Source organism: Diadema antillarum, unplaced genomic scaffold (genome assembly GCF_040938485.1).
Source record: "Diadema antillarum isolate AM-2024a unplaced genomic scaffold, OU_Dant_1.0 seq00001268_RagTag, whole genome shotgun sequence".
Lineage (NCBI taxonomy): Eukaryota > Metazoa > Echinodermata > Echinoidea > Diadematoida > Diadematidae > Diadema > Diadema antillarum.
In genome coordinates, this window is record NW_027272050.1 from 78,242 (window position 1) to 91,125 (window position 12,884).

At 38.2% G+C, this 12,884-nt stretch overlaps 1 protein-coding gene across 1 annotated transcript in view; it reads left to right on the forward strand.

Moving 5' to 3' along the window:
• The first annotated feature begins 555 nt into the window (after positions 1–555).
• LOC139745464 (uncharacterized) overlaps positions 556–12,884 on the forward strand; it is a 63,592-nt gene continuing 51,263 nt past the window's right edge. Inside the window, exons 1-2 of the mRNA XM_071655853.1 lie at positions 556–707; positions 3,264–3,380. Coding sequence (XP_071511954.1) covers positions 601–707; positions 3,264–3,380 — 224 coding nt within the window. The 5' untranslated portion in view covers positions 556–600. The remainder of the gene's footprint in view (positions 708–3,263; positions 3,381–12,884) is intronic.

Sequence of the window (12,884 nt, forward strand, 5' to 3'; positions counted from 1 at the left end):
TTCTAATCTAGCTGGTGCTGCACAATCCTTTTTTCCTTCTCTCTCTCTCACTGTTGTCTTACATCCTCTCTGATTTAAGACGTATCCGGCGAATCTTCACCGTCCAACTTTAGCGATGCGAAGTTGCTGCATTGGAAGAAAACGGTTCATCTCTGGAAATGCGACCGCCCTTCTGGAAATGTCTTCAGAAGCAAGCTTCACAGAAATGAGGAAGCAACCCTTAATTGCCGCCTTCTTTCCCACGGAGCATTGGCCGATGTCTGCCTTGTGCGAATGACAAAATTTTGTGTTTAAAGAGATTTATTGGCTTACGGAATCGTAGTTGGAAGGGAAGAAATATATTTACAGTTAGCGAGAATCTCACTATTTCTCAAAATAGAGAATGGAATGAGAGGCTAGCGGCCCGAGAGGACACACAGGACCTTGAATTTTTTTTTGCCCTGTTTGTTTAGTCGGCATAAGAAGATACGTGAATGAAATTGGAATTGTGGGGAGAAGACAGTTGTGTCTTCAGTAATGCAATCTAGATATCGCCTTGTCCTATCGAACGTGATATGACTGCAAATTCATTTCGTTGATGATGAGAGTGAGGAATTCGTCATGGATACTGACAGTGCTGGGGGCAACTTCCTCTCACGTTTAAACAAGATTCTGGATTGCGGCTGGCAGGCCAAGCTCAATCAAGACGGTCGCCTCTACTATCTGAAGTAAGTCCAATTTTGCCTTGGTTAAACATTGACAAATGAAATATAGATCATGGTCACAACTTATTAACATTTGTTTAATGCACAACATATTATACTATGATCTATAAAGTATCATTTTCCCCGAAAAGAAGAAAAAAAAAAGGTTTGGAACTACCAGGTATTAAAGAGCATCTTCAATGCGGAAACAGTAATAGGACTACTTGTTATCATACAGTTTATTTGCTCATATCTTGTCAAGTGGCCAGCGCTACTTTCACCACTATCTGGTTCAAGGTATACACGTAGGCCTACACACACAGGTTACATATAATGACCTATATAGTCGGTCGATGCTTGTGAATGAAAAAAAGGGTGATCGAAAGGGTAGCAGACTCGTAACAGTAATTGCCATACTTGTGTGCTGTATTCCTCGAGTAATAAAGTTTAGTGAGAGCACTTCTCGCAGACATGTACCTCGTAAAAAGGAAGGGGGAGTGCTTATTTGTTTCTCTAGTTCTCCAAAGAAAGCAAGCTTGTACGATTCTTGTATGTTGACATTGTCTCTTTTTTTTTTAAGCCAAAGGTTAGGATGAGTACTTGACACACAAATGTGAATTTCAAACACCTAGCATGAATGCTAGTACTTTCCTCTCCTCTGCAGTCCACCACTATACATATCTCCACAAAGACAGCACGGCAGGGAGAGCTCTGTGTTCCTTAGAGGGCTTTCACCGAGTCTTGGTGTTAGGGGAACAATTGAGTCACCGAAGCATCAGGATTATTAAGAAGGGAGGGGGGGGGGGGGAGTGTTTCAAGTCCTTACAGTTACTGCCTGGTGGAAAACAGTTATTGCCTGGTGGAATTCATGGGCTTATTCCTGCAGCGATTTCCATTCATCCCAAATCTGTTTGAAAGCAGTGCTCTCCAAGATGGAACCCTGAATGGGATGCTGACATAATGGGCCCCCATTGTCATCTGATGAGACAAAACACAGGCAGTGTATACTCGGTTTAAAGCTGTCAGAAGCCACTGAAATGGTGGGGAAGACTGTGAAGAGGAAAAGGGGGGGGGGGTGGAATAGGGCAAGGAAAGATGGTGGAACTGGTGTACCAAAGTAATCACAGTCAATTTGTAAATGTCTACTGTAATATGTGTCACGACAGTGGAGTTCTTTGTAAAAGTAACTAGTATTGCCAAGCAAAATACCATCAATAATGGCTTGTTTGTGTGTGTATATGAAAAAATTTTTCTTTGCTAGAAGCTCATGCTTCCAGGATATGCCATTCTCAAGTCACGGAAACTCTCTTTTGCTCATTTCCAAATTAAGGTTAATTTGTAGTCATCCTTGGATATTTTTATCTTCTTATATTTATGACTTTAGAGTGCGGCTGTTTTGCAGAGGAAAATGATTCAGTGGTATCTTTATTCTGTTGGGCCGATAAGAAATTAAAAACATGCATTTGCTTGCCTTTCTTACATATTCCCTTCAAGCATTTAGAGTGGTATACACTTAATTTGAGAGTGCATAGAAAATCTCGGGATGCATGTTCTCTGAAAATGACAATTGCATCATAGATTTTATAATGCACTTTCTCCAGATGGATTTAAAGATTATTTAGAGTCAGCAAGAGCTTGTCTTTGAAGACCCTCACATTATCTTCACAGGCCACTGTCTAAAGTTTGTGAAACATGGAGAAATAAAAGGATCTGTTAGGGACCCCTGTATATCAACTGACTAGTACATTGTACTGCCATTTGCACATGAATGTCAGTATGCCCATCAGTGTAATGGAATGATAATTTATTATGCAGTTTCCATTACAGTGCACCAAGGCAACAAATTCATTTGATCTTGCAGAGGAAGTGGAATGAGAGTTGTTTTTTTTTTTCTTTTCTTTTTAGATCTGACAACCTCTGTGTGCTTTTGTATCAAAAGACAATGGAGCTTTGCTGTTGGTATTCTGATATCTAAAAATTATTGTACACATTTACTCGCAAATTACACTGTACAATACTTCTTCTGTTGCAATAATGAGGAGTTTCTTTATCCAGAAACAAGGATACTACTCCCTGTGATGCAGATGTTTGAGCACGTTGAAATACATGTCATTGATGATCTTTTTGTTTGCATCAGTTTTGTTTGCCCTCATATGAAAAACTGTGTATTGGGCTATTTCATCTGTTATTTGATATCTATTCTGTTGATGACTTTTACAGTATGACTATTCCTTCAAACCTTCAAAAAATCTATTTTTTCTTTTTTTGTAAGGAAGGTCCATCACACTGTGTGAGAACAATTAGAGCCGGATGTTACTGTCGCAACAAAGTCATTCTGCTGGCGATAATGATCAAAGCCATGCAGCTAATTGCAATGCTTCAAGGTTTGAGATTGTAAAGACCTATTAAAGAGATGAGAAAAATGTTATAATGTAAGTGCCGTGAATTCGAACTGTTTCTATATTCCATACCCTTGTTTGTTTGTTCTCTTCATTTTCTTACATTCCTAAATGTATGTCGTCATCGGGTTTGAGATTTTTTTTTCTCTCTCTCTCTTCATCTTTTGCCCTGTCTCTGTAGCCATGACAACGAGACTTCCCATTGGATACCACCTCGCTCAAATTGGCCACAGCTGGGAGAGCTGCCATACGGATGGGAAGCTGCCAGAGACAAAAACGGCAAGGAATATTATATCAAGTAAGACACTTCTTAATTGTATCTTCTTTGATGATTCATCATATTCTTTAAGGGCCCCCTCCCCTCACCCCCCTTCCCATTCATGGATATGAAATTTTGATTCAGTGTTGTCATCTCTGATCCCTCTTACATTTCCTGTTTGTTTTTTGTATCTTTGTATTTTTTTTTCAAACACCCACAGAAAGAGACTTCATTCATGAAGTGATCACCTTTTTGTGTTTGAATCATCTATTCCATGCTTCAGGGTGGGCGAAAGGTACGGTGTAGATTGAAGCACTTCCTCAAACAATGAAAACTGCGTAGGAAAGGCATTGAAGTGATTAAAAACTGTCATACGATTCTGGGTATTGGCTGGAGGCAGTCTTTTGTGACGAAAGATTTGTATGGAAAAAAAAAAGGAAGGACTTAAACACAATTGCCGGCATCGGATCAAATATCCGCGTACAGTGTCACAGAGTGCTGAAAGGCAGACAGCTGTACATGTGCCAGTGCTTTGCCTTGAGCTTGGATCATTGGACTCCTGTGCAATATTTCATGTAGATGTCTCGAAGGTGGCGGTACAAGTGTCAAAGTCGTCAGAATAGTTGTCTGACATTGTTATTGATCGATTTGTTCATGATACATACATACAACTTGTATATTCTTGTTTAAGGGCTAACTCCACAACTTTGCATTACTCTGTAATTGGATTGATATGATTTAGAACTCTGTATAAGGCATTTGTGTGAGCTGTGTGGTATGTGTATGTATCATATATTATGTAGGAGTGTCGGTGTGTTTTATGAGTATTGTCATTGTGCACGTACAGTACAAGTGTCTGCAAAAGTGCATATAAATGTAAACATTTCTAATTTTCCAAGTGACCTCAACATGGGAAGATATACATCAACATTGGTATTAAATAGATCTATGTAGTACACATTTGAACCCCCCCCCCCAAAAGAAGATTTGATCGCTAATAGAGCATGACAGAGTAACTAGCAAAATATGCATCACTTTGTTAAATCACTCTCGACAAAAAAGGCAAACAATGACAGTGGGATTGTTCTTTTGATGTAAGGGTTGACAAATGCCAGTGTTAGGTTGTCTGGTGGATCACATGTTGTATAGACACACCTCTCAATGTACAGTGTGCAAGGAATTGCAAATTTATGTAAAGTGCTACCAGTTGATTGTTAGGAATGCACTTTTGGTGTACACAGGCTGCCTGCCTGAGATATAAGGGGGGGGGGGGAGAAAAGAATACGACATGAGTGTCGGATGGACAATTTGTTATCTGGCAGCATTCACTGAAATTGGCATCATTACTAATTGAAGCACTTTTGCAGTTTTGCCGGGTTTGGATGAAAATATTTCATGACTGTCTGGAGACGAATGGATATTCAGCTACTGTGTACTTAACACTGAGCGTAGCATGAGCTGTAGCATGGCAGGAAATGGAATCTTCCACTCGTCTCTTGCATTGTAATGTGCTGCTCATGCCCAATATTGCCTATTATTAAAGGGACTGTACAGTACTGGTTGAGGTAGGGATTCATGTTTTGAAAATTCCTAAGTGAGATAATGAAAAGCCTTTATGAAATATGAAAGAGCATGTAATTTTAAGAAGGATTCAACATTTATTTGATGAAAATTGGTTATCAAATGGCTAAGATATCAAAAAAAGTGCTAGTAATATTAGCCGACATGCCACTATTTTATTATAATCTCTTTGTTTCACCTTGTTTTTGGATATCTCAGCCATTTCAAAACCGATTTTCATCGAATAAACTACTGCATGCTCTTTGACATCTCATAGAGTGGTTTCTGAATATCTCGCAAAACGTTGAAAGCTATAAATCTTCACCTCAACCAGAACTGTACACACCCTTTAAAGTAAATACATTGTAAACCTGGGCTACCATTTGTGGCATTGATTTAATGTTCAAAAGATGGCTGATTGTAGGCTTTCTCCCTCATAATGTTTATAATGTACAGGATTTCAGCCCTAGAGAAAAGTTCACAGCACTGGAGCTTTTATCAAAGCAGCATGGCATGGAATGTACTGTGTACAGCTTATAGATTTTATTAGTTTTTATGTCTCCGCCACGAAGTGGTGCCGGAGGCATTATGTTTTCGGGTTGTCCGTCCGTCCGTCCTTCCGTCCGTCCGTCCGTCCGTCCTTCCGTCCGTCCGTCCTTCCGTCCGTCCGTAATGAATTTTGTGGACAAGGTAACTATCAAAACCTGTTGAGGTATCCTAATGAAACTTGACATGTATGTGTATTAGGGGGTGAAGTTGTGCCTATCAACTTTTGGGTGCACATGGTCAAGGTCAAAGGTCAAAAGGTCAAGGTCAAATACATAAAATTTCACTATTTCCACCACATCTATTGAATGCCTGAAGATATTTTCTTGAAACTTAGTGTATACATGTATTACCCAATTAAGATTCTCTGGTGAAAGTTTGGGTCATGAGGTCAAAGGTCAAAGGTCAAAAGGTCAGGGTCAAATACATAAAATTTCACTATTTCCACCATATCTATTGAATGCCTGAAGATATTTTCTTGAAACTTAGTGTATGCATGTATTACCCAATTAAGATTCTCTGGTGAAAGTTTGGGTCATGAGGTCAAAGGTCAAAGGTCAAAAGGTCAAGTAAAAATATTAAAACTTCTTTTTTTTCTCTGTACCTTGGAAAATTGTTCAAGGTATCTTCATGGAAGATAGTATATACATGTACTGACTGGAAGTGATTATCTAGAGAATGTAGGGTTCATGGGGTCAAAGGTTAGGGGTCAAAGGTCAAGTGCAACACCTCAAAATTTTACTATTTCCCTCATATTTATGCAATGCCAGCAGGGTTATTTTTTTTTTACACTTGGTGTATGCATGTGTAACCTATTAGAAATTCTCTGGAAAGTTTTTTTTTAAACTTCTTTTATTGCCTCAAAGGTCAAAAGGTCAAAGATCAAGTGAAAGTGCTGAACTAACTTTTTCGTTCATATCTCGGAAGTGGCTCAAGTTATCTTGAAACTTAGTACATATTATGCATGTTCTACCTGAAAGTGATAATCTTATGAATTTTAGGGTCAAGGGCCAGATGAAAATGGTAACAATTTGATATTCAATTCAGAAATGTCACTTTTTCTCCACACCTGTACCTTGAAAATTACCCAATGCCTAAATGTATGAATGGGTCAAAGTCAAGTTAAAGTCCTTAAATCCCTAAATACATGCTCTCCTATTCATCCAATTAAACCTAGGTCAAGGAAGGTGAACATTCAACACATTTGTGACAAACTTGTCATTTCAATATTTTGCCAATTTTTTGAAAATGTAATCACACATTGTCCACATGTACTATCTAGACCTATTGGGAAAATCATGCATTATGGCGGAGGCATACCAGTCGCCAAAGCGACATTTCTAGTTTATTTTGAAGTTGGGTGCTATACATTTGCAAATTTAACAACAGGAAAATATTTACACTGATCCCGACTTCAATGTAATGGGGAAACGTACTACATTGTAGTACACCTCTCTATTCACCTCTCAGACTCCGCAATCGTGAATTCAACCATTCACAAAATCATCAGGGAGTCCTGAATCGCAAACAAAGAAAATTAAACTCACTAAGTATATGGCATATACATTGCGATTGGACAATGTTTTGACTCACTGACTGTCCTCCAATATACATTGCAATGCATGTTGTAGCTTAAACGTTCTGACAAGTTGTCATGGTTAAATCTGCGTCTGATTGTGTTGCACTTGAGTCAGCTCTTTTTGAGCAGAGCCAGAATGTCTTCTATCCTTTCTCTGTCATCCATTCCACTGACTTGACAGTGTGGGATACCACTTGCTGATTAGTGTCTGCTTTATAAAGACATACTGTTTTACCACAAAACGACATCGTTGCCAGAAAAATTCGGGTCTGCCAGTGGCAGACCTGATGGAAGAAACAAATGAAAATTTCTCTTCATAGTCTGAAGTATTCATAAAATTAGGTTTGATCACCATCTAACTTGAAACAGAGTACTTTTGCAAATCGGTATATGAGAATGAAGATATGATAGTTACATGTTTCATGTATTTTGTCAGTGTAGTGCAGTTCATTCTGCCACCATTGTTAAAGGATAGAAATAAAACTCCTCTTCACAGTCTGAAGTGTTCCTGAAATTAAGGTTTAAGCAACATATAAAGTGAAATACAGCACGTTTTAATTATCAGAATCAAGATGTTATGGTGGTTGCATGTTGTATTGTCAGTACACTACAGTTAACTCTGCCCACATTGTTTTATAGACATTGAATAAAAAAGGAATAAATGATAGCTATCATCCTGCTCTGTATGCTTCCATGGTGCAACTTCTATTTCGAACCCAGTTCTTCCAGGAGCTCATTTTGTCACTTGAAGGAGCTGTGGTGACTTGATTTACTACAGCTATTTTCTCTGCATCGTTTTGGTTTTGTGACTGGTTTGCATTTGCAAGAGTGTCCAGAGCTGTTTTCACACATACCGAGAGTACATGTAAGTTATTCGAATCACGATTGCAATGATGCATCACTAGAATCATGATTCAGATGATGCATTTTCACCATGTGTATTAAACCTGAAATTGTGGAGGATGATTTGGATCGTAATTGCAATCGTGATTCAAATGACATTTCCTCTGGATGTGTTTTCCAATCATGATTTTCCAGAATTGAAACAATCATGTGTATGGCTAGAACTCCAAATCATGTGGGGGCTGGAGCTTGCAGTGACCTTTCAACCACTTCTGCAGAAAAAAATTGCGTTCGTGAAATGCTCGCACTGCAGTCAAAGCGCATGCTACTTACCATTCAAAGGTGATTGACGGGAACTCGGAAAGAAGCCACACCTCCTCTCCTCACTCTGAAATGCAAAACCGCAGAATCCGCGAAGCCTACCTTGGTTGAGTATATGGATGCTAAATCTAATGGTAATCGTAATTGTAATTGTAATTCGGCATTGCAGTTGCGTTTCTCTACCCATCTGAAAGTGGCCCAAGACTTTTACTTCGCATGCAATGGAGAGAGGGATAGTGAGAGAGAGAGAGAAAGAGAGAAAACAAATAGAACACTTCAAGTAGTTTCCAGCCAAATGTCTTGTTTATTACACGTGAGAAGTAAAGGTTTCAAGTTTGTGAAACTTTAACTGCCGTGCTGAACAAGACATCTAAACTCATGTGCCCTTGCCTGCCTATGCTTCCCATACAAGACAGACAGTGTTAAAGTGAAAGTCCACATTCCATCAAAATTGATTTTTTGAGAATGGAGTGAAATGAAACTTTACAGAACAATGGGAGTGTTATTCAATCGGGACATTAGATAAGAACTCTCTGGGATATTAAAGTGTCATATGATGCCCTTAACTCAATAGAAGACGTAAACATTGCAAGTACTCAGGTTGCCAAATATTACATAATGTGATAATGTCATGTTTGACAGCTCTCCCTATTTCTTGCACACAAAAATCCCAAATCTCTTCTTTGAACATATATTCTAAAAAGAAAAAAAAAAAGAAGAAGGAAAAAATGAACCCAGATACATCAAAGTTTTGTAGAGTTTAAGTTCAAGATATATAGCAATAGTGACTTTAATGAGGAAGGGAGCTTTAGCTACTGAATTATCTGGAAAAAAATGCTGGCAAATACAGTAGTCCTGGATTAAATTGGCATCACTTAAACTGCACATCCTGCATTGAATACATAAAGATTAGATGGTACTGCTTGTATTCATTTAACCTGTGCAAATTCAGGAAAATCAAGATTGTGACAGACACTTGTAAGTTTAATTCAAATTTTCTGAAGTACATTTGTATATTGCCAACTTAACGATCAGCAAGAGAGTTAGTACTCTGGAGGCTGTAACGATTTTGAAATAAAAAAAACAAAAACAAACCAGCAAACAAACACAAAGGTACAAGTTTTACGTGGCCAAGATACAATGTAGAGCTCAAATAAACGAGCAGTATTATTTTATTCCAAGGTATAAAATGTGCGTGTACTAGTAGCGTCAAATGATAAAAAAATAAAAAATAAAAAGTACAATGAAACCAAAGAATTGTGGGTTCTTAGACTATTTGGTTAACATTCTTGTGGTTGAGGATAGCCAAGACAAGTGGAATTGTTGCTTTTGCCCACTAGTGATACAGTGCAAAGAGTTAGCATGGAGATTGAATGGAGATGGATCCAAAAATAGACAGTACTGATACTGTTATAGAAAGGAGTGATCTTCTTTTGTGGCTTGTGTCAAATGCATGTAGAGTCAACTGCTAACTTCCTTATTTAGAGGTACACTGTATTGTCATACAACCACAATAGCGCTAAATCTGTATCATGGTATTCATACATATCATCGTACCATTGTAACCACCATTTCTTTGATCTGCTGTAGGTCAGATCATTTAAATGCAGATAGGAGCCGCTTACAATGGAACAAACAGAAAATGTGATGTGAGTTGAGGTACAAACATTGATGAAGTAAAGTGGTTATGGAATCCTGTTGCAAACAAATTCTTTCCCCTTAAAATGCAACCTTCTGCTTAAAGGGTTCTGGATGATTTTCAATATTTCACGTTTGAACAACTATTGATTGGTTAAACTGGGTACAGAGTTTCAGAATTTATGGTGATTAGGATGGGGAATAAGAATGTTTACAAAATTGATAACAAATCACAATGAACAAGGATGCAAGAATGCATTGAGTTTGGGCTCAAAAAAGCAGAACAAAAGAAGAAAGCATGCATAGATTCTACACAGGTGAATAAAAAATTCCACAAATCTATACTGTAAAACATGATATATTCGCGGCATGAATTTTTCGCGAATTGGAGCCGACGGCCTTTTTTTCGGCATGAAATTTTCGCGAACTGATACAAGCATTCAATGCATATAGTGTAGGCAAGAACTTTAGCGTGCATTTTAATTTCGCGAATCTTCGCGCTCGCGAAATTCACGAAATTAAAATGCACGCGAACATTCCTCGTTGTACAGTACATGGAGCTGTCAATTTATGTACTATATGATATGAAATTACAAAACTAGTCTGGACTTTATCCTTTAATGTAAGAGTTGACTCAACTATAAAGAGTAGTTAATGCAAGCAAGCAGAGTAGTTGGAGTGGCATGAAACACAGGACATAAAATGAAAAAGTTATGGCATGAGAAAGCTTTGCATTTATAAAATGTGATGCAGCACATCGTAACCCATGTATGTACCTTCATTCCTTGGTTTATGGTATTGTGAAGTGCCACCCGGTATTTTAAAAACGTGAACTTCGCACTGCTGTCATATTGACCAAATTTTAGCAGTTGGTGATAACAATCCCAAATGAATGCTATCCATTCATCCCTGTTATGATGCATCGAATGCAATAATAACAGCAACAATAAAAGTAATAGTAGTAATAGTAGAAGTAGTAGTAGTAGTAATAGTAGCAGTAGTAGCAGCAGCAGTGGTAGTACAGTGTATTTAGTAATGATGATGATGATGATGATGATGTTGTTAATTAGGTATTATAGAATAGTGTTTTTATTTTCTCTTTATTCAGAGTAGTATTTTAATAGTATTCTGGTTGTTTTTAGCATGGATTACTTTGTGTTTACTTTGTGTTTAGCTTTGCAAGAAACAGGGAAAAAAGGGGGGAAATTACTTATAGTTTTTTTGTGTTTCTGTAGAATGGAACACCTGCATTTTTTTTGTATGACATAAAGTACACTGCAGATACAATATTTTTTGTGTCATTCAATGGCAGGCAGTCCCCTGAGTTCACTTGTCAAGCCTTGTGTTTATTGATCGTGGCAGAAGGTGAAATACACAGGACGCCCAGAGTTTAAACAAAAAGAAAAAGAAGAAGAATGCATGAAAAGCCATCAGTTCATAATAGGGTGATAGGAGGAAAAGAAATGTCAGCGGGTAGGGTGACAGAGGGTGATGGAGGAACAGTGGGGGTGTCACCAGTGGCCACACCTTCTCGCCTGACAGGAGGGCAGAGTCGCAGGGTCAGGTGTGACAAGTGAAGATCGCGTGTCACCATTGCAGCCGCAGTCGGGTGCTAAATTTTGGAGGAAGTCTTTTTCCAAGGGAGGTTTGGTAACTGCTTGCCTTGGCCCCTGTTGCACCTGTAATTTTCAACACGTTCATTGATAATGAAATGATTCTCAGGGTGGGTAGTAAAGAGTGAACAGCACCGAAATAAAATAAAATAAAATAAAAGAAACCCCCAAATACATACACACAGACAAACAGACAGACACACAGACACAGACACAGACACAGACACACACACAGACACACACACACACACACACACACACTCACTCAAAAAGGCTGTGCATCCAAGCTTGATGTTGTGTCTTTTTAAACTTCCTGTCAATAGAAAGTTAGACATGAAAAACAACATACTGAACTGAACATAACAGATCAAAAAATGTCAGTCATAACACCCTTTTCTTGAAATAGGATGGTGTGCTATTGTTATCATTTCTTACCTTTGTGATTCCATTGTAAGGTCAGTTGAAAATTAGTTTTGCCTGCAGACATTTCTATTGCTTTTTCAAAATAGATGTACACTAAGCCACATTTCATCCATAACATAAGATATTTAAAAATATCTAAATATTTAAAAATATATAAAATATTTTCACATTTTTCTTCTTTTTCGATTTAAACTTTAACAGTTCTGCACTCCATAGTGAGGTTAGTTGATGATTAGCTTTGGCCTGCAGGCATCTCTTTCATCTAGCTTTTTTTCTGGACCATTACACATGCAACACATTCCATCATCAACTATGAGTTGGGAGTACAAGTTTTGTAGGTACCCCTGCCATCTGATCACAGAAAAGCAGATCATAATGACTTCTTTGCATCTAGGAAGTCATCTCATCAACATTGAGGTTTCAAATCCTTCACTTTTGAAAAAAAAGGATAGAAATCAAGGAAAGAAAAAAACAAATACAGGCTTTGAAAAACCAGACTACCGTAGCTGGCTACCAGAGAGAAGATACTACCACAACAAACTTGTGACACCAAAGATTTGTCTGTGTGTACTTTGACTGCTTTTTCCAGACAGTGATACATTTTTGTTTTGTTTTCCGTAACTGCTGGAAGTGTGAAAAGAAAAGTCAAACCTTAAAATAGCTCCATTCTCACTCTGATATATGAAAGGCAAGGAATAGTTGTTCTCTTTTTCATTTGTGACATTTCTGCCTTAGACCCAAGATTTCACTTGACTCTTTCTCAATATCTCTTGGGAGTGGAAAGCGGGAGATATTCAGTCAGTCAGATCGGGATATCATACATATCTACTTCGAGCTTATGCACATTTGTTAGCATTGTCCCTTTCACCCTTTTTTTCTGCACTCTGCACCGAAAGTGGCCACACCGGGGCGAAGGCTTGGACAGATTTGTGGTGGGCGTTTTAAGGGGACATGTGAAAGGCTTTTTTGCACCGTGTTGACACAGCTTCACCTGTCTGCCCATGGGAAAGCAGCAGGAGC